Source organism: Callithrix jacchus, chromosome 1 (genome assembly GCF_049354715.1).
Source record: "Callithrix jacchus isolate 240 chromosome 1, calJac240_pri, whole genome shotgun sequence".
NCBI lineage: Eukaryota > Metazoa > Chordata > Mammalia > Primates > Cebidae > Callithrix > Callithrix jacchus.
In genome coordinates, this window is record NC_133502.1 from 127,222,818 (window position 1) to 127,245,253 (window position 22,436).

The window sequence follows — 22,436 nt, forward strand, 5'->3', positions numbered from 1 at the left end:
AAGCATAGGGGAGAGGAAAGAAGGATAAGGATGAAAAGGTCAGACTGGAGAAGGCTTAAAAGCAATACTTAAAAAATAATTTGAAGCATTTGAAATTGTTGGAGGCTGATAGGGAACCAAACTCATTCTTTTGAAAACAAACAGAAAGAATCAAGCACTATGTTTTACTTTTCTATACAAACTACTGCTGGTTTGGTGGGCGGGGGAGGGAGGAAGTAGAAAGGGTCAGTTTCTCTTTATAGGTGAACTCTGGCTAATAAATGAAGAAAGAATGATGGAACAAAAATACCAATATCTCACAACCCATAATCAATTAATGCCTACAGCAATGTGCATCAGTGGTTGCTAACATTAAAAAAAGAGATAACCTTACCTTATAGGCCTTCTAATAAAAGAATATAACCTACCCATGAGATGATCTGGCCCAGAAAAACAAAGCTAAAAAAACTAACAACACTCTGACCATGATTCTGACTACTGATTTACGGAAAAGACACCATGAAGATACTGTCAACAAAATCTAAAACAAGAAATTCTACGACAACCTAGTTTTTTCCCACTTGCATCTTTATGTGAAAAAAGAGAGATGATGGAGAACCTATAAAGAAACTGAATAGATGCTTTTACAAATTACAAGATGTAAACTTTATTTAGATTTCAATTCTAACAAAACATAAAGAGAAAAAATGACGTTTTGATTCCATTGGAAATTTCTCCAGTGGCTAGATACTTGATGATATTAAGACTTAACTAATTACTTTAGATGTGATCATGGTACTTAGTGTTTTTTTTTTTGTTTGTTTGTTTTTTTGAGACACAGTTTTGGTCTGTCGCCAGGCTGGAGTGCAGTGGCGTAGTCTCGGCTCTCTGGAACGTCTACCTCCCAGGTTCAAGCGATTCTCCTGCTTCAACCTCCAGAGTAGCTGGGATGACGTCACTGCACCCAGCTAATCTTTGCATTTTCAGTAGAGACAGGGTTTCACCATCTTGGCCAGGATGCTCTTGATCTCCTGACCTCATGATCTGCCTGCCTCGGACTCCCAAAGTGCTGGGGTTACAAGCATGAGCCACCACACCCAGCCCCGTTCTATTTTAAGTCCTTATCTTTTAGAGATTCATATTGAAATATCTATAAATGAAATAACATATTTTGGATCTCATTAAAAATCATACCATGCTAGAAGATGGCATTACACTTGAAACAACATTGACCATCCATTAATAATTGTTGAAGCTGAGTGACAGTCAATGAAGGATTCATTACACTATTTTGTGTATTTCATGTATACCTGAAAGTCTTCATAATGAAGGAGTATAAGAAAAAAAACATGTTGAAGAGAATTTGGTACTTACTCCATACAAGTGCTGCAGTTTTGAAACTATGAAACAATTAAAATGCCAACTGTAAAGATAGTATTTAGAAAACGACCCATAACACCATCATCTTAACTAGCTGATCTATCTCCTTTTGCATATTTTCTTCCAGAATTTGTATTTTAGAAAGTTTTGTAGAGAAGAACCTGAGAAAGGAAAGAGACAGGAGATAGGAAGAACAACTCAAAAGTCTCCAACCTCCAACCGAGTTAAACTGATGAGAATCCAAACCAAGTGCTGAATAGAAGTAGGAGAAGGAGAAAAAGGGAGATTCACAGATATTTTTGGAGCAAACCTGATAAGGAATTATAACCAAATAAAATAAGATCTGAGGTAAAAAAATAATTTTCACAGCACCAAAATCACTACCTAAAATTATAGATTTCCTCTTACTTAAAGGTAAAGCTCTGCTCCTATCTTATGCATTGTATTATCCCCACTGCCCAATAACTCATAATAGACACTATTTTTTAAAAATATATGCTTAATAATAACTGATATTTCTAATTTAGGTTAATAAAAATAGATGGAATATATATTTACCCAATTAGAAAACGCAGGAAGGTGTTTTGAGATAATGGGTACAGCTAAATCAGTTAGGAAGTGTGCCCACCTGCTAGTAATATATACATGAGCTAACATAAAGTTTAGTTCTATCCATTACATCAGAAATCCAGTATGATAGACAGGATCAGTATGTCAATGTCAAGAATCAGTAATCCAGTCCCTTCCTGTCTTTGTGTTCCTCCATACTTTGCATATGCTTCTAACAATGTGGCAGCTAGAGCACCAGCCATCACTTCCAATTTCCAGACAAGAAGCAGAAGAGGGAAAGACAAAATGGTACATGCCAGCTGAGTCAGTTTCTTTTAAAGAGCTTCCTGTAATTCCCACCTAATAACTTCCATTTATATCTCCATTAGCCAGATTCAATCACAGAGTAATATCTAACTGCAAGGAAAGCTGGGGAACTTTTTTTTAGGCATATTAGTGCCCTAATAAAATAAAAATTCTGTTAGTATGAAGAAGAGGGTAATCGATATTGAATAACCAGCAATGTCTGCAAGAAATTCTTTAGACTATATTGGGTATCTGTTGTATTTCAGGTTCCTGTTCATCAGAGTTGTCCAGCTGATAGCTTTTGAGAATAGCTGGTGTTGAAGAAGATGTAAAAAATATATTGGTAACAGGTGATTGTCCAGGGACCGACTATATAATAGAAACGGAAAAACTGGGAATGGCTAACTTAATGGTGCTAGAAGAAGGTCAGCGGGCAAAGGGAGTGACATCAAGGTAGGTATAATAGAGTCAAGCAATTGAGCAAAAAGCAAGTCAAAGGCACCAGTAAGGTCAAAGTCAGTGCTTAGGAAATGGTTTCTACATCAGGATCTGGAAGGCACTAGTGACCTTTTCCACTAGTAGTTTTAAGAACAGTTTCAAGAGCAAAAGCCAGATCACAATGGGTTGAGGAATAAGGGAGCTTTTGAGATGTCCATCAGTGAAAGAAAGGAAATGAAGGTGCCACAGTCTAAAGAGAGCCAGAGTTCACTGGAAAGTTGGAGGGAGGTATGTTTGGTCTGAAGGATGCCTCGTTATATTTGTAGATAGACTAAGGAAAACAACCCAGGACACAGAGGCATACTGAAGAGCCTGGAGGGTGAAAGGGAGAAGGATTGTGTTTCATCCAATGAGAACAGCAGTTTATCAAAGTAAAGGAAAGAGTCATGAATTAGTAGAGATGAGGGTTTGGGGTCAGCGGGAGAAGACTTTTTATTTATTTTTCAAACAGGGTTCTGCTATATGGCTCAGACTGGTCTCAAGCTCCTGGAGACCAATCATGCCTCTTTCCTTCAAAGCCCAACTTAAATTCTAACTTTGTACTATCTGCACCAACTAATGCAGTGCTTGTACATAGGAAGTACCTACCACTTACTATTTTTAATTGTTACTGAACATCATTACAGTAATCAAAGAATATTATAAACCATTAAACACATCTAGAAGAAAATGTTTTCAATAACTCAAAGTGACATGATGGTTTATCGTACTTAAGAAAACAGAAGAGTCATATTACAAAGCAAAGACCAGCAATTTATTTTATTTTATTATTATTTTTTAGACCGAGTTCCACTCTGTTGCCAGGCTGGAGTGCAGGGGTGCTATCTCAGCCCTCTGCAGCCTCTGCCTCCCAGGTTCAAGGAATTTTTCCTGCCTCAGCCTCCCTAGTAGCTGGGACTATGGGTATGAACCACCATGCCCAGCTAATTTTTCTATTTTTAGTAGAGACGGGTTTTCACCATGTTGGCCAAGATGGTCTCAATCTCCCGACCTCATGATCCACCTGCCTTGTCCTCACAAAGTGCTGGGATAGCAATTTATTTTTTAAAAATCAGTACTATGATTCTAAGCACTGAGGTCTCAAAGCAGGGGCACTCTAGAAATTTATTTCTTTCTCTATTTATTTAAAGTAATATCTGAAGGGCCCATATATGTATTTTCCCCCTATGACCAAGAAAGGCAAAGAAATTACCTTTTCTGTGTCACAGGTTGTGAATATTTCTTCCTATACCTGTGCTTCCTAACCTCTATATTTTCAGAACTCAAAGATAAAATTGTTGTCTCTAAACATTTTAGTAAATACTTTTCCATTTTATCCTGCTTAATAGAAGGAACTTTGACTTTATCTGGGAATATATCACTGCACAGTCACCTTTGGTGACCTAAAGAAGCCTCTTAGGGGTGATTTTTCTTTGTGGACCTTGACACTGCTTTCAAAGTTTACAGTCATAAATTGTTACCCACTGAGAACAATTTCTCAAACTTGGTTAAATAATTACATAGACACCAAAAGAAAATAACCCTCTACTCCTACCATGGCATTATCTTGTCTCCTAATTCAAAGAAAGCACAGCCTACATTTTGAATAACTTAGAGAAACTATAAAATGAATTTACAAAATGTAACTAGAATTTTCAGAAAGAAGTCTCCCAACTGGAGGACACCATTTGTTATTTGGTGGCATCTTCTGGGAGAGGCTGATATTGCAGGTCAGCTCTGTGAAACATAAATTCTCTTGCAAAAGCACATGGGAAAAACTCTGAGAACAGGGAAATAGTTCTGATGATATAGTGTAATAAGATGCAGTCTAGACCTACAAGTCAGTTTCATTTTAAGTGAGGATGTCAAAGAAGCTAGAGGCTCCTGGATGTTTTACAGCTCTTCCCTCAATTCTGGCTGTGCATGCGAAGTCCACCTATGAGAAAAACCTGTCACCTCCTGAAGGCCACTGGTAAAGCCCAAACCAATAGGTCAAAGAAACTGGATTCCTAAGTGGGACAATATCAGACATTTAAGCCTTTCCCAGCAACAATATCAACTTCATGAAGCACACCTCTACAATTTTAGTATGAATGCAAGGAAGAATAAGATTTGTTTTATCACCAACCTCCTTCTTAGGCAGGTACGCTACCTACCAAGTGGGTTCAAATCCTAGCTCCACCACTTTTAAAGATGGCAACATTGGACAAGATTCTTCGTCTTGGAGCCTCTGCTTCCTCATCTATAAAATGGTGATAATAATAATAACTATTTTGTAGAGTTGTTTTGAGGGGTGAATGAGATAAATCATGTCAAGTACATAGAAGGGTGACCAACACAGAGAAAACACTCAAGTTTAGCTATGGCTATAAGGCATCCCCATGGTACGGTGAAGCTACTCTTGCAAAGGCCATGTTGAGTCTCATTGTTGGCTTTGTATCTAAAGATGACAAATGGGGCAATTTCATAAAAAGCATAGGTCATAAAGCAAGAAACAATAATGCATCAAATAGGTGATGTAGCTCTCTTAAAGAAGGCTCACAGAATTTATTGGAAGAGAGATTCTGGCTCAATACATGTGTATGGAAATGCTGAGTTTTGGCAATTTTTGATGCCCACCAGCTCTGCAAAGATAGAGCCCCTATGTGTTCACAATCTTCTGCTACCCAAGAGCTTCTATGGAATTACTTAATTTAAGAACTGAGATACCACAGTGGGCCTAGTATGGACTGAAACAAAGAAACAAAAAGGCCTCTGTTTTTTTTTTAAACCTTCTTTTTAACTGCTTTTTTCAAATAAACCAGGAATATGAATGAATAAATGAACAGCTGCCTGGGTAGGCTGCCTCCTCCTTAGTGTGATCATACCCAACACAGAAAAAAAACAAAAACGCGTTAGAAAACAGGGACAGGTGAAATAGCTCCATGCACCCAACAAAGTTCACTTTTGTCCAGTAATTTTAATTAATGTTTCACATTGAGCAGAATCTACCAGAGGAAGAACTGCAACCCTTCAGGTATTTTTACCTCCAGTTATAAAACACAGAAAACAGAAGCCTCCAATGAGAACTCACCCCCTGGAGAGCAGGGGCAGCCCTTTAATGAATGGCCTCTCCAGCTGCTCCCTCACCATACTTACAGACTTTACAGCTCTTGCATGTGCTGGAATTACAAGTCATTAAAAAGCCACTTTGAAAACACAATAAAGACCTTCTTCTCTGACTGCAGCAACCTTCCATCACATAAAAACCTAAGGCCAATGCTTCAGCAGCAGGACTTTTACTGCCAGCTCCAGACAGTTTAAGCACGGCAATGAACAGGGTGGGGCGGGAGGAAATGAGAAACAACAAAAGAAGGGAAGTTTCTTTTTCCTTCTTCCTTTTTTTCTTTTTGAAAGAAACTTCTGGTAAGGTGGTTTAAAGGGTTTATCCTGCATTGGAATCACCATTCACCCTTGGGAAAAATGCTGCCATATGATGAGATTTCGTTTTCCTCCTTCAAGAAGGTTTTCTCCAAGAAAACACCTTGGTAAGCTCAAACTATCGAAAGACGTGACTGAAATCTCTCTTCTCACACTGCAGGCTGAAGGATGTAACATTTTAACAAATATAATTTGTCCATTTTCAGGGAAAGATCATTAAAACCTTTGATTTCTTCACTTTAAAATTATGATTATATCCTCAGAGCAAGGCAAGAAAGAGGAAGGCAATGATAAGAAAACTACAACCATAACCGACTCTGATAAGTGGTTGTTTCAATTTTCATTTACTGTTTTTTTCTCCTCTGTTGTGAATACCAAATTTCTTCCTATCACAAGACATGATCAACTCTATACACTTCTCTTCAGGAGCAAAATTATATGAAAAACACACAAAAAACGGGAAATTACAGAAAAGGTGAAAGGTATTTGTTTTTTTCCCTTATTATCAATTAAAGTTTAAGCAGGTTAATAAAAAGCACAATTATAAACCTTTAGTTGACACTGATACAATCCCTTTGTAACTAGCTGCTGGTTAGTCACCAGTCACTTACCTATTAAACAGTAAGTACAGTGGAACATATGTACCCCAAAGAGATGAACGCCTAAACCAAGAACCGCTGTACCCCAATGGGAATAGCCTCAGTTCTTGAATGTAAAATATTCTTAACAAAACATTCTATCATGCTTTCTGTATTTGCCAAAAGCTCGCCCACTACAACACAGTCCTCCTGCCTCTCTACCTTCTTATCCCAGCCCCTACCAAATTCCTCTATAGGGGAAATTATTGACAAACTTTCATGTGACAGTATAGATTTCTTTATGAGACACATTTCAAGAATCACAAAATGTATTTCAAAATTGTTCTTTCAGTTATATTAACAGAAACTCAAATCATTTCTTAGGATATTTTAACAGTAGTAGCAAAAAAGAAAAAGAAAAAACAAAGTGTCTACCCAATGCAGTACTTGGTATGCTCTTGTCCTTTATCTCATTTAATTAAAAAGCTGAAAGATCTGAGAAACTCAGGTTTATCTTTCAGCTTAAAACTTAGACATTTTATCTTGTGCTTTTACACTGATCATGTAACAGAAGCATATCAACATCAAGACCATAGACCTTGTGAAGACAAACTTCAGAACAAAGTGACAAAAGACAAGATTCAAAACAAAGTGACTTAGAGTACCAAGTACTGCAGCATATAAAGCCACACTCTTGAAAAAGGACATCAGAGTTGTGCAGTATATTTGAATATCAAAAAATCCCTTTCAAAGCTACAGGGTACATAGGTTCCCAGAAGTCAAATCATACATAGCAAATAGTTAACATTTTTTTTATTAGTGTGTTAAGTGCTTTACCCAGATTAATTTATTAAAATTTCACAATAATCCTACAAAGAAGATACTATTATGATCTCCATCTTACAAAAGAGGAAACTTAAAAACAGAGAAAGTTAAATTATTTGCACAAGATAACTGGTGGCACTGAAATTTTAAACACAGGATATCTGACACCAGATGACAGAATTCTAGTTACCTATCCACCTACCTTTCACTTATCAAAAAATAAGAGATTGATCCCTCAAACACCAGTCAGGCATACAGACCACAGATGTCCAACTTCTTTCTCTCTTCTCACATACCAAGTATATAAAAATCTGACCCAAACTAAGCTTTGTAACCCATCTTAATATGACTGACATTTTTATATAAAACCTGAATTGAATTGGATTCTAGAAAATGTTTTTTAAAATGTTCATCTTTTAACTACAAAAAACCTATACTGAGTCGAGATGTTTTCTTTTCTGTTTTGTTTTTTGAGACAGAGTCTGGCTCTGTCACCCAGGCTGGAGTGCAATGGCGAGAGCTCACTCACTGCAACCTCCACCTCCAGGGTTCAAGCGATTCTCCTGCCTCAGCCTCCTGAGTAGCTGGGATTACAGGCATGCCCCACCACGCCTGGCTCATCTTTGTATTTTTAGTACAGACGGGGTTTCACCATGTTGGTCAGGAGGGTCTCGAATTCCTGACCTTGTAATCCACCTGCCTCGGCCTCCCAAAGTGCTGGGATTACAGGTGTGAGCCACTGTGCCTAGCCGAGATGTTTTCTTTAGAGACATACTAGATGAATAATCATTTTCCCCAGTCTTCCTCATTCTTCAAACACTTCTGATTTATTTGCGTCTTTTTTCTGTTTCCTAAGTCCATTATCTCTGCTCATTATGTCTAAAATCACCTACCACCCCATCTCCCACAAATGAATGTAAATGAATGTAAATTTGGCTCATATTCAAATAACAAAGCTGGAAAGGACCTTAGAGAGATCAGGTCATGTAATCACACTTACCCAGCGGCAGACACACAATCAGGACAACGTGTACAGTGATCCCTAAAATGCCCCAAGCTACCAAGTCAGTTACTGGCCAAGGGACTTGTAACGGTGAGCACTACGCAGACCACAGTTTAGTGCTCTCCATCATGAGTGTCCCCTCCCTGGTCCTTTTGTCTTGCTGGCAGGAGGATGCCAGGTAGAAGACAGTCTAAACAAAGGCTATCTTTTTTTTTTTTTTTTTTTTGAGACGGAGTTTCACTCTTGTTACCCAGGCTGGAGTGCAATGGCACAAACTTGGCTCACTGCAACCTCTGCCTCCTGGGTTCAGGCAATTCTCCTGCCTCAGCCTCCTAAGCAGCTGGGATTACAGGCACGCGCCATCATGCCCAGCTAATTTTTGTATTTTTAGTAGAGATGGGGTTTCACCATGTTGACCAGGATGGTCTCGATCTCTTGACCTCGTGATGCACCCGCTGGATAAATGGAATTTCAACTCTCTCTTACCCTCCTTTGCTCATAGAAAGGTCTTTGGGTTCGTGGTTTATATGACACCATTTTTGTCAATTCTCTTCTGTTACACTACCTACATTTCAAGAATTAAACCAATATAATAAACAACAATAAAAGGATTACTAGTACCAGAAGACTAATAAGGAAAGTACAGTTGTTGGGTTTCATTCAAATAATACCTGAAAGCCTTTACAGGCTTTCTCTGCAATGCTCTAGAGAGTACATTACAAAAACTACTATTGTAATCACTGGCTTTGTGGCTCTAATATGTTATATACCATTTTGAAAATTTACTACCTACTGTAAAGTATTCCCATTCTAACTTTTCATTCCAGAAGACTTTTCAAGGTATACTTTTGAATAAATACACAAAATTGAACAAGAATTTTATTAAAAGAATGACACACTTTATAAATCATATATATGGAGGGAGCAAGAGGCAAACAAAAGGAGAATAAACAAAATGATCTAAAGAGGAAGATCATCTGTGACAGTTTCATGTAGAAAAAGCTTTCAACAGGGCTTTATGAACACCATTTGATCTTCTCATGAATCAGCAAACATTCTAAAAAGGTGCCTTTCAAAATTTTGACCACTATAAGAAACACATACACACACACACCCTCTCTGAAATAAAATTTTCCTAAGCCATTACTTACCCATACTAATTACAACGTGTTCTGGTTTTTTTTAATGCTAGCAATATGTTAAATTCATTTCATAGCTCACCAGTGAATCACAACCCATGATTTGAAAACCTCTGTACTAGAATTGCTACATGTCAGAATATAAAAAGACAAAGTTGCTAAATTTGACAATAGTGATAGACTAATCACAACCCAATAGCATCTCAAGGTGATCTGAAATAAAAGTCTAACATACAACAAAAGATCCAAGTAACATCTGCATTAAGAATAAGTTTCAAACTAAGAGGAAAGGTAAGAAGGAAAAATAAGTAGTTGAGATATTAGAACAAACACATTCAACTCTCATATCCATTTCACAAACTATAACTATAAAGCCTTTACCAAATACTGGAACAAATTTTCCCAGCATCCAGTATTATATATGCTACTGTCCTAATCTAATTTTCTACTAAAATTTCAACATTAGCTATAGAGAGTAGGGAAGTCTGGGGACTTCCTGGGGAAGTGACCACTGGGGATCAGTGTCAGCAACATGTCCTGACCCTGGCTGGCTTTCTACCAACAACAGTGCAAACCCAGGACAAGAAATCTACTACTAAAGCCTCCCAGCCTTTGCCAGCACTTAAACTGGAGACATCTGTGTGCAACCCAAGGGACAGAAACAGTTTTCTAAGACTGCCAGTAATTTTCAGCCAGATAGCTTCTTTGACCATTGCCTAGAAATACTGTCAAGCTAACGTAAGGAGATTATTGGGACTGATCATTACCAATAAGTAACTGAAGAAAGGGTAACATCAGGAAAACAAAAGGAAAGTAAGGAGATAACTTCAAAGTAATGTTTATTCTTCAAAAACATTATCAAATACTTCTGAATTAGTAACAACCCTGACACTAGAAGCGTAAGATTTATTACATCAGTAAGAGGTTAGAATAGATAATCTAAAAATCCCTTCCACTGCTGAAAAATCTCTAATTATCAGTTAAAATCCCAATATCAAAAACCATCTTTCAGGGTTATTAGAAGGTCAGATGCTCTTTTAGGCATCCACAAAGGATAATTCCACCCATTAACGAAAAACTTGCAGTGAAGATCACATACCCCACCCCTTCCAAATCAGTGGCTAAACAATCAAGAAAAAGACTAAATAACCGTTTTTCAAAATACTACTTCCTGGTTTTACAGATACACATGAATGTTAAAATTTATCAAATTATACATTTTAAATATGTGTAGTATATTGTTACATCATTTTGCCTCAATAAAACTGGTAAAATCAAAATACTATCACCAGCCTTCTATCAACGTAAAAATGTTACTTCATTCCAAGGATCAAAACATCAACATTATAGCCCTAATTTTTTTTTTCTGGAGTCTCACTGTGTCATCAGGCACCAGGCTGGAGTGCAGTGGTGCGCTCTCGGCTCACTGCAACCTCTGCCTCCCAGGTTCAAGCAATTCTCCTGCCTCAGCCTCCCAAGTAGCTGGGACTACAGGTGCGCGCCACCACGCCCAGCTAATTTTTGTATTTTTTAGTAAAGACCATGTTTCACCATGGTCTCAATCTCCTGACCTCGTGATCCACCCTCCTTGGCCTCCCAAAGTGCTGGGATTACAGGTGTGAGCCACCACGCCCAGCCTAGCGCTAATATTTTCTAAGTTTCTCTTTTAAATTTATTTTCCCTTTTATTCAAGTTTTATTGTATTATGCTCATTTTCCAATGTCATCAATCATTGGAAAGGATAGACACCAAGCTTTGATGAGCACCTAAATTGTCTGCCGCTATTCAAATGACCCATTATTGCACTATGGAAATAGCTTTCCTTTACAACTTAACTAAAAGCCTAAAAATCTGCAGATTACTTAATGATTTCATTTCCTTCTTCCCATTAGTTAAGGAAATGCATTTCTAGGCCAGATCTATCAATGTGCTACCATTTTATGGTTCAGCATTCATTTTCTTCCCTCATTCTTTATTATGAAGCTATTTGAAATAAAATCTGAAAATAAGGGGAAGGAAGAAAGCCCGTAAGACTACTCACATCAGATTTAGAGGATATATTCTCCTCCACATCTGAATCATTGGGATCCACAATGTCATCAAATGGCGGTAAAGTTGATTTCTTCTTCTCTGATGTCTCACTTTCAATTTTGACCTTTCCCATCTTGACATGAGATTTATCTTTTATCTGTTTTTTGTCAGCAGAACAAGTGAGTATCAGTGGTGGTGCGCTAGAAAAACTTTTAAATAAAGCCTCTGAGCTACTCTTTTTCCTTTTTTTGGCTGAGAGTTCTTCAGAATCTGAAATGGGTGGCCTTTTACTAGGAGCCTTCTTATCTTGTCCACTGGTGATGGTGAGTAAGTTACTGTCTGGTTTTGGCTCTTTTGACATGGGTTTAGGTTCCTTGAAGGCCATCTTAGGAACTATTTTCTCTTCTTTCAGTGGTTTATTTTCTTTGGGTTTCTTAGAGGATTCTTTGGAAGATTTGTTGTGATCCCTGGAAGGTTCTTTGAAGGCACTTTTATGTTCTCTGGAGTCTTTAGAAGGTTTTTCCTTGTGCTCCTTCATTAATTTGTGAGGCTTTGAAAAACTGGTACTGCTGCTGCTGCTGCTGCTGCTACTGCTGCTGCTGCTGCTGCTGCTGCTGCTGCTGCTACTGCTGCTGCTACTGCTGCTGCTGCTGCTGCTGCTGCTACTGCTGCTGCTGCTGCTGCTGCTGCTGGTATGAATACTCCTATTAGGGTCCTGCAAAAAGGGGAGAAGAAAATGAAACTCTCAAAGCTAAATAGCAGTGAAGAATCAAAAGAGATCTACATAAAATGATCCTTCTTTGATTGCTCTCAAGCTATCACTAAAATACCAAAAACATTTTAATATAACCCAAAAACCACAATATAATAGGTGAGGATAGTGTATGAGAGAAACGTAGTGAGAGTAGGTTATCATCAAAGAATTTAATGAGGCAAGCTGTTTTCTTAATCATTTGAAGCATTGAGTCTTAAAACATTTCAATTCAACAAATGTTAACAACTGCTTGTCCTAGAAGATTCAAGAATGAATAACACATGGCCCCCACTCTTAATAACTATGATGTATCTATGATTGATAGTTGCTGGAAGAGCCATCTATAAAGTGCAATGACAACCAAAAGAAGGGAACTGTTTAATTCTGTTGGGAGCATGGGGAGAAGAATAATTCAAAAATTCATAAAGAAGTAACATCTAAATTTGGTCCTGGAGCATACAGAGGTGATTACTGGAAAAAAAAGAACGGAAAGGTACTTAGATACCAGGGACCAGAATAAACTAAATGACAAGGAGCAAAGCACAGATTGTATTTGGGGAGCGACACTCAGCTACAGAACAAGACTGAGAAGAAGGCAGAAAATAGCCCAGCTTCACACAGTGAGGTCAGATTACATTAAATTTCAAATGGCTTTGTAATATAAGAAATCATAAGACCCCCCAAAAGGAAAGAAAATAATTCTCAATTTTAAACAAAAAGCAATTATTTTTATGCTGTCTAAAATTTCATCTGTTAAGAACTAGGAAACATCCACTAGGAAAAAAATAAAAGGAAGTTAATAGAACAAAGATTTTACCTAACCATTAAATGGACTAGAAGGTCTTTGGCAATTACCATATTATGATTATGAGAAAAGAGGTAGTTGCTGGCTATTTCATTTTAAATGTGATAAATTTTTCCACTCATATAAACACATCAGAATATATAACCTATATATAATATTTCTGTTTAGGAACAAAATCTAAGTCCATACTTACCATACTTGTGAACCTCTACCATTAATAGTAAGAATAAGAAACAGAGTAGATCCTGGACATGCAAAAATCCACATCAATACTAAAAGAAGAGCTCTTTCTTGCTTACTTCCACCTCCTAATGAAACCAAAGACAAATAAATGTCCAAATTTTCAACTAGAATTTACATCTTCAGGCTTGCTTACTGTCTTTCACCTCTAACTCACTCACTTAAGCCCAGTGATATATAAATCAATCTTATATTCCTTAAATATCTAGCATGACACAAGACAGATAGTAAGCAGGGGCTATGTTTTACACTAAAATGAACAATCTATTTATCGGGCCTATGCAAAAACAACACACACAAAAAATACATAGGTATATGGATAAGCATCACAAAGTAATATTCGAATGAAAATTATTGTTCTATATTAGTAGAAATATATTTTTTGGTTTCTTAATAAATTTTTTGTCTTATTTGCTCAACCACAAAATGACATATCACACTTATTCCATTTATTTTCTGAAGTCAGTGGTTTCAAAATTATAAAATGGATGAAGTTACTAAGCAAAGACTTGTTTTTATGCATCAAATTAGATAATTCCTTAGAAAACATCATAACCTGAGATATAAAAGGAAAATTCCAAAGATAGGATTCATATTACTGAAACTTCATTATTTTATAAATTCTATTACATGACATTTCCTGTAATGTTAAGCAGTACATGAATAATTAAAATGAAGTATAATGTACAAACTAAATTAAGGAAGAACATTTTGAAATCTAATATCCTTGAATTTTTTTTAATTGGCTTGTTGACTCACTGAATTTTGACAATTTCCAATCAGTATTCTAATTATGGCTCTAGAATACTCAAGTATCACTGTTTAAATTCAACCTATATGAAGTATTACACATATTTTTTAAGTAAGTTTTAAAGCATAGAGTTTTTAACCCACCAACTTATTTCTAATGTTAAGTAAAAAAACAGCAACATTCCAGTACCAGGAGGAAAATAAAACTTCTGTATATCCTTCCATGATTTTTTTTTTTTTTTTTTTTTTTGAGATGGAGTTTCACTCTTGTTACCCAGGCTGGAGTGCAATGGCGCGATCTTGGCTCACCGCAACCTTCCGCTTCCTGGGTTCAGGCAATTCTCCTGCCTCAGCCTCCTGAGTAGCTGGGATTACAGGCATGCGCCACCATGCCCAGCTAATTTTTTGTATTTTTAGTAGAGATAGGGGTTCACCATGTTGACCAGGATGGTCTCGATCTCTTGACCTCATGATCCACCCGCCTCGGCCTCCCAAAGTGCTGGGATTACAGGCACGAGTAAAATCCTTCTTTAGGACAAACCAGAATTCTTAAATTCAGGGTACACATTGGCATCTAACACAGCTTCTTGTGTCATAAAAAAGTTAAGTTCCTTTTTTAATTACACGCATATAATGCAAGGTACAAAACTGTAGAAATATATCTTCTTGTAACATTTTGCTTCTCATGTTGGTCTGGGTATTTAATGTTTACTGTTACCTTTTTACCCACTCAACAAATCTTGGTACAAGCAAGTGACCCAGCCATTCTTGCTCCTTCCTTTTTTGTAATTATGACCTCAAAAATCTTTAAGCTAAGAGAACAAAAGTTAAGAGGACAAACACATTCCATACCAATGTCTTAAACAAATAAAATGTAAAACGAAAGAGAGCAGTTTTTAAGGCAGCATTTTATTGGCCTGTACCTGTGACAAATGTCAAAGTTCACCAGTCTCCATGTTTGTACATGTAATATTGTCACCAGTCTCCATGTTTGTACATGTAATATTGTCACCAGTCTCCATGTTTGTACATGTAATAAATGTAAAAACACTGGCTCAGATACACAGCCAGGCATTAAATCACTGACAAAGAATAAAAGCTTTCGCTGATTTTCAGCCTATATATATATGCATATAGATATCTATAGTCATACCTATCTATAGATAGACTAATAGATATAGATATGGCTCGTCAGTGGCTTTTTAAATTTTTCACTGAACCATTAACCTCAATATTAAGTGCCACTGAGCAGCACAGACTAATTACCATTCAACATGATGTGTACATATGTTTTATAACTCAAAATCTCTTTGCCTGAGGCTGATTAGGACAAATTGAATATCAAGCAATCTAACAGAGAGCAGGTGTGCAAAATTCAAATCTCAAATATTTAAGGCAAATGATTGTTTAAAAAATATACATATATTTGCACTAACTTTACAACCTGTGACTAGGATACAATATTTTCTCTCATCTATTCAGATTGTACTGAATGCTTCCTTGTTTTAATTTTTTGGAACAGAATGAGGCCTTTAATGTTTAATCCTTTCTAATACTCCTTGTCAGCAACTCAGGTAGAGGACTTAAGGAAAAAATCACAACTACTGGCCAGAAGAAGGTTTTCTGATTATATGTGGCTTTCAGTTTCCATGTTATCTCCATGTCAACTTCTAAGAACCACTGACAACTCATAGCTGATTCTTGGCTCCTGTTTCTTCCCTCTGGCTTCCCTCTTATTTTTGGTTTCTGTCCTATTTTAACTGGCTTCTGTCTTGTGCAAGATTTTCAGATCCATCATATTTTGTTCACTGAAATTTGCATACAGACAAATAAACTCTCTCAGAACAGTTTTACTTGTCAAAACTAATAAACTCTCATAGTAGTTTATTTGTTCAAACTGCACTTTTACAAGGACACTTCCTAAAAATTGTAGTGTGGTCCAAGAGGTTATGCATATATAGGAATAGGAAAAACCATGATAGTCAAAGATAAGATTTGAAAATAAAAATCTCCTCTATAATGTCATTAAACACACAATGAATATCACAAAGGGAAGACATGCCATCTGAAACTACAAAGAGGTTTGTGCAGTGGCAGTATCGTAGCCAATGAGATTTATGCAAGGCACAATTACTGCTAATTGAAACTATGAATGGAGTATTAAAATTCAGAATTCTGGGGCTGGGGGAGGCCTTGAATTTGATTTAACTTTCCCACTTCAATTCCAAATCCAACCCCATTCACCTCTCTTGAACTACTCAGCTCGGGAGTCAGCAGGCAGTGGCCTGAAGAATGTGGCCACGGGCTTATGGGCATCTTGAGAAAAATAACTGGTGCAGGATTTGCTCTGCCTGACCCAAAAGAGTTGGTTTGTTTTTTTAGAGACGGGGTCTTGCTATGTTGCCCAGGCTAGAATGCAGTAGCTATTCACACACATGATCACTACATGCTACAGCCTGAAACTCCTGGGCTCAAGTGATCCTCCTGCCTCACTCTCCTAAGAAACTGGGACAACAGGTGCATGTGCCACCATGCCCAGCTTCCAGAAGAGTTTCGCATATAGATAACTACACAGAACTATGGCCAGCCTTCCCAGGACTCAGAAGGCATTTAAATAGGAAGACAGTCTGCTCTTAGGGCTGGGAAATGTAAGGAGATCAGAAGGAAGGCAGAGTCCTCTAGATGTATAAACAAGAAATAGATAATATTCCCGCTGCTAGTATGCACGTTGAGATGCCTGTACCTTTCATTACTTACAGAATTACAACAGCCTGAAGTCCCTAACAGCTCAACCTCAACCCAAATGCACATAGAACTGACATACTTAGGGGTGGGAGGGAATAGGAAGAAGCAGATCTAACAGATTTTCTGGAGGAGAAAGATGAAATGCTAAGGTCAAAAGCAGTATGACCACTTCAGAGAATCAAGTATAAAAACTAACTTCTGAAAGAGATATTTAAAAACTAAAATTTAAATATTTATATTCTCAAGCTCAATAATTCAGTAGATAAAGGAGAAGACTGATGCTAACTGGCAGCATAAAAGATTAAATGAAAGAAATCTCAAAGCACCAAGTAAAAATACAGAGGTGAAAATCATCATGGGAAAAGAGAAGAGCCTTGAATGGATCAAGGAAACCAAACATATAGTCATAAGAAGAGTTCCAGAAGGAGGAAACAGAAAAGGCAGAAGAGGCAATAATTAAAGTAATAAAGAAAAAAATGTCATGAACTAAAGAGAGGATTGAATTACAATCTCACAGGGCTCTCCAAGATCCAGGCAAAGTTAATGAGAAATGACGCCCAGGCCAAAAACAAACAAAAAACAAAAGCACTACAATTCCTATACCTTAAAACAAAAAAAGAAGAAAACTGACAAGCATCCAGAAAGAATAATTCCTTAAAACTGAATAAGAATTAAATTTACGTTTCTCATTTGTAATACTGAAATAGAGAAGAAAGAACATCCAGACAGCTGGGAGAGAAAGAAGTACAACGCAAACATCCTACACACACAGTCCAGTGTGAAAGAAGTATTTGCCAAAATTTAAAAATTTAAATAGCACTTCGACCACTGTTCCCACCAAAGGAGAGGACTTGAGAAAAGAGTCTAGCTAAACTGTAACTGAACCAAAAACGTTTTATGTATATACAGACTTAAATCTAAATAAAAAATAAACTGTATTGTAAGTGTTCAACATGAATTCCTGACACAGAAAAGTCTAACAATCTGAACCTAAACAACTAAATTATTTCTACAAAAATTTAGGAAGGAAAGAGGAGGATTAGGGTGTTAAGGTGAAAAAGTACTGGTATCTTTTTTCATGTGAAACTGGAAGAAAAACTGGATTACGAGCCATTAGAAGGGAAAGTGGACAATGATGAAATGGAAAAGTGCAGAACTGTCACATCAACAAAGGGAAAAGAGAAAATATCAACTTGAAAATACAAGCAAAATTAAGAAAAGCGAAAAAAGTCACAAATATGAATAATGAACAAGGTGAAAAGGCAGTAATAAGATCAAGTATAACTCAGAATAAAAATGAAAGAACTAAATTCTCCCACTGGAAGATACTGTCAGACTGGGCTAAAAAGACAAAGATTAGATAAAGGCTCTAATAAGACATACTTAAAGTCAAATGATTGAAAAACGTTTAAAATAATGGAATGGGCAAAGAAATATCAGCTAAATTCCCCCCAAAAAAGTAGGAGTGCTAGAGTGCTAGATTAATATCAGATCATGTGGAATTCAATGTTAAGAGCACCAAATAGGAAAAAAAATGTAAAAAGTTAAATTATATAAAGCAAATGGTATTTACTACTTAAGAAAATTTAAAAAATACTTAAATGAGTAATCAATATATCTTTATCATAAATTGACAGATCTAATAAAACAAAATGAGTACAGACATAGTATCATTGACCAAAACAACTCACACACTGATTTAATAATTATATATTGAACTTTCTATCTCTTGAATAAAGTTTAGAAGTTTTAGATGTATCCATAGAACACTGACAAAAATCAATCATAAGTTATCATAAACTTTAAAATACCCATTTAAAAATGTTTGTATAGATTAAATTGGCTGACTAGACTCCAAGAAAATTAAAAAATTAAAGACAAAATCAATCAATCAAATGAAAATAGCACTTCATATAAAAAACTCTGGATTCACAGAAAAACATGTGCTCAAAGGAAAATTCATAGCCTTTATTTCATTTATTGTTTAAATGGAAATGAAGAGGTTCAAGAAGAGAGAAACCCAGTACAAAGCTAACCTGAGTATTCACTTTGAGAAACTAAGATCCACAAACCACTCCCAACATAATGAAGAAAGTAAAAGAAACTTCTTACAAACATTATAACACCCAACATAATCAAAAAAGTAAAAGAAAGAAATTTCATCAACATTAATGCTTTAATTCTATAACTGTATAATGTCTTGAAATATATGTTTAGTGTTCCAATCCTAAGGAGAAATTTGTCAAATTAATTCTGACTTAAAGAAAATTTATAGTCCACTTCTGTACATCAACTAAAAGAAGTGAAGTTTCTTGCATGTAAAATTTCTTGAATTAAAAACCCTGATTTGCCATAAAAGGAATAAGATAAATGAGCAGACAGCAATTGATAAATATTTCAGAATAGGTAGTTAAATACCAAAAGAATGAACCAAACAGTTCAGAGAGAGAGAATGTACTGAGGGAGTGAAGCAAAATGGACTGCTGATGATTTTTGTAGGATTTTTAACACCATATGGCTTCCTATTGTAAATTTTTTATTTAAAATTAATATAAGATAATAAAATTATAAAACAGAAAACACCTTAACAATTGGTAGGATTAATTTTTTTTAAAGAATCAAAACTTATTTAAACCTCAAGTCTAAACAGAGACACTGAGACCCAAAATCTAATATTTCTCAGTCAACAGGTAGAAGACTAAAAGAACATGCCACAAGTGGAAGAGAAATGACACTTGAGAAGAGCAAGAGCCTTTCATTCAAAACAATCTACGTGGCCAGTGCAGAAAAAGAACATAAAATACTTACACACGCTCAAGTAAGAAAAAGAAAGGTCTGCTATTATAGAACACAATGCTTTGGAAGGTTTTACTTGTTTCGACTTTTCAATAATGTCCTATTTTTTAAGGTGACATTCAACTAGAAAGTTAGAGGTAACTCTACAATATATGCTAGCAGCACCCAAATAATAAAGCCATTTCTAGACCTGACCAGGGAAGAGCAGCAGTTTTACAAACATCCTAAAATGCCTAAATTTAACCAATCATAAAATAGTCAACCAATACAGATATAATCACGCTTACAGAAATACAAATAAATCTGGATTTTGCACAAATGACAAAAGATACAGCAATCATGGTAACCGTTAAGCAAGAACCAACACATAACATGAAAGAAGAGCAGCAGATGATGCTGACAGTTCAAGGAGGGATTCGGGAGAATAACAACACATTTCCCTCAGCCATACCTGACTATGAATTCTGCCAATTATTTATTTTAAAAGACAGGCCTTAAAAGCAACTGCAAAGAGTAGTGAGATCTGGGAAACAAAGGAAACCCACCTGAAAACTTTAAAGAGGAGATCAATATTAACTAATCACTTTAGGGAGGTGATCTGGTAGCAACATGAGACAATAGTGGTGACAGTGGTGGCAGAGGTAATGGCTTACTGAATGCTTACTATCAAGACTCACGTAGAAGTTTCATCATTATTAATTCAACAATCTTGTGAAATAGCTATTATTAGCCCTAAATCATTTTTTCTTTTTTTTGAGACAGAGTCTCACTCTGTCTCCAGGCTGGAGTGCAGTGGCGCAATCTTGGCTCACTGCAACCTCCACCTCCCAGGTTCAAGTGATTCTCCTGCCTCAGCCTCCCGAGAAGCTGGGAGTATAGGTGCACACTGCTATACCTGGCTAATTTTTAGACTTTTAGTAGAGATGAGGTTTCACCATGTTGGCCAGGATGGTCTCAATCTCTTGACCTCGTGATCCCCCTACATTGGACTCCCAAAGTACTGGGATTACAGGCGTGAGCCACCATGCCCAGCCTATTAGCCCTACTTTTTAATTGAGGAAGCTGAGGTACAAATACCAATGTGCCCAAAGACACATATATCTTTAGTGATAAAACTGACATTCAAGCCCCCAGGTAGTCTGACTCCAATGCCCAGTCTTAGCCACGCTATATTTATTTACACTTCTAAAGTCAATTGGTTTCAAAATCAGCTGTCAATCTTGCCAATATAATCTAAGCCAGAAATGAAAAAAGAGATAGAATGGGGGAGGGGCTCAATGACTGTAAAAGAACATCATCAAATTATGCCTGTTGCCTAGGCAGAACTATACAAATGAAATTCTACTTATTTCCAGCAGAGGGGGTAAAATATTATTTTTTGGTAGGTGATAAAAAAAATGCAGTGGGCCCTCCTGGCCCTCCATATCCAAGGGTTTTACAACCACAGATTCAACCAACCATGGACCAAGAATATTCAGGAAAAGGCCAGGTACAGTGACTCATGCTGGTAATCCCTGCATTTAGGGAGTCCAAGGAAGGAGGATTACTTGAGCCCAGGGGTTCAAGACCAGCTTGGGCAACATGGTGAGACCCTGTCTCTACAAAAAAATTTTAAAAATTTGCCAGGCATGGTGGCATGTGCCTGTAGTCCTAGCTACTCAGGAGGCTGAGGTGGGAGGATAGTTTGAGCTCAGGAGTTCAAGACCAGCCTGGGCAATATAGTGAGACTTCAACTCTACTAAAATTTTAAAAAATTAGTTAAATATTGTGTTGCATGCCTGTAGTCAAACAGTCACCTGCGGGGGCTGAGGCAGGAGGATCGCTTGAGCCTAGGAAGTCACTCTACTCCAGTATGAGCAAAGAACAAGACTATCTGAAAAGAAGAGAAGGGAAAGGGAAAGGGAAAAGGGAAGGGGAAGGGGAAAGGGAAGGTAAAGGGGAATGATTCAGGGGAAAGAAACTAAAATAATGCAGAATTTTAAAATATAGTATAACAACTATTTACAAAGCACTTATATTGTGTTGGGTATTATAATTAATCTAGAAATGATTTAAGGCATACCAGAGGATGTGTATAAATTATATGCAAATACTATGACATTTTGTATAAGGGACTTGAGCATCCATAGATTTTGATACCTGAGGAAATCTTAGAATCAATCAATCCCCCATGAATACTGAGAGGTAACTGTAATTTATTTTAAAATCAGAGACTCTTTTGTACACATTTTGAGTGGTTAAACTTTGAGTCTTTTGGTACCAAATAAATATTTTTAAGTTGATATACTTATTAAGAGAGTTGTGTTCAGTAGGCTTTTGTGATATTGAGAAAATCAGCCTCCCTTATAAGGCCCTGGCAGAGCACATGGTGTTTCCAATTATTTCAAAGGGTATCATAAAACTGCAAGATACTTCTCATCTCACATTAAATGTTTTCAATTTTGACGTGATAAAAATTTATAGTGCTCAAATCACATAAATGATCACCTCCAAAAACAATGAAGTGGGAGAGGTCACCATTTTAAGAAAACTGGAGAATCTTCTAAGGGTCCTATAGGCTGTAATTAGAAAGAGGGAATTTGAAATATTTTACACAAAAACAAGGCAATCAATAAAGAAAAATAACCAAAAGCTACAAAAATAAATGGCTGTGCAAGGA

At 36.6% G+C, this 22,436-nt stretch overlaps 1 protein-coding gene and 1 pseudogene across 1 annotated transcript in view; one reads left to right on the forward strand and one right to left on the reverse strand.

The window, feature by feature from the left end:
- Nucleotides 1-22,436, reverse strand: part of MLLT3 (MLLT3 super elongation complex subunit) — a 268,431-nt gene that overhangs the window by 58,218 nt on the left and 187,777 nt on the right. Inside the window, 1 exon segment of the mRNA XM_003731988.6 lies at nt 11,698-12,402. Coding sequence (XP_003732036.4) covers nt 11,698-12,402 — 705 coding nt within the window.
- LOC144579596 (U4 spliceosomal RNA) lies at nt 16,316-16,388 on the forward strand (annotated as a pseudogene).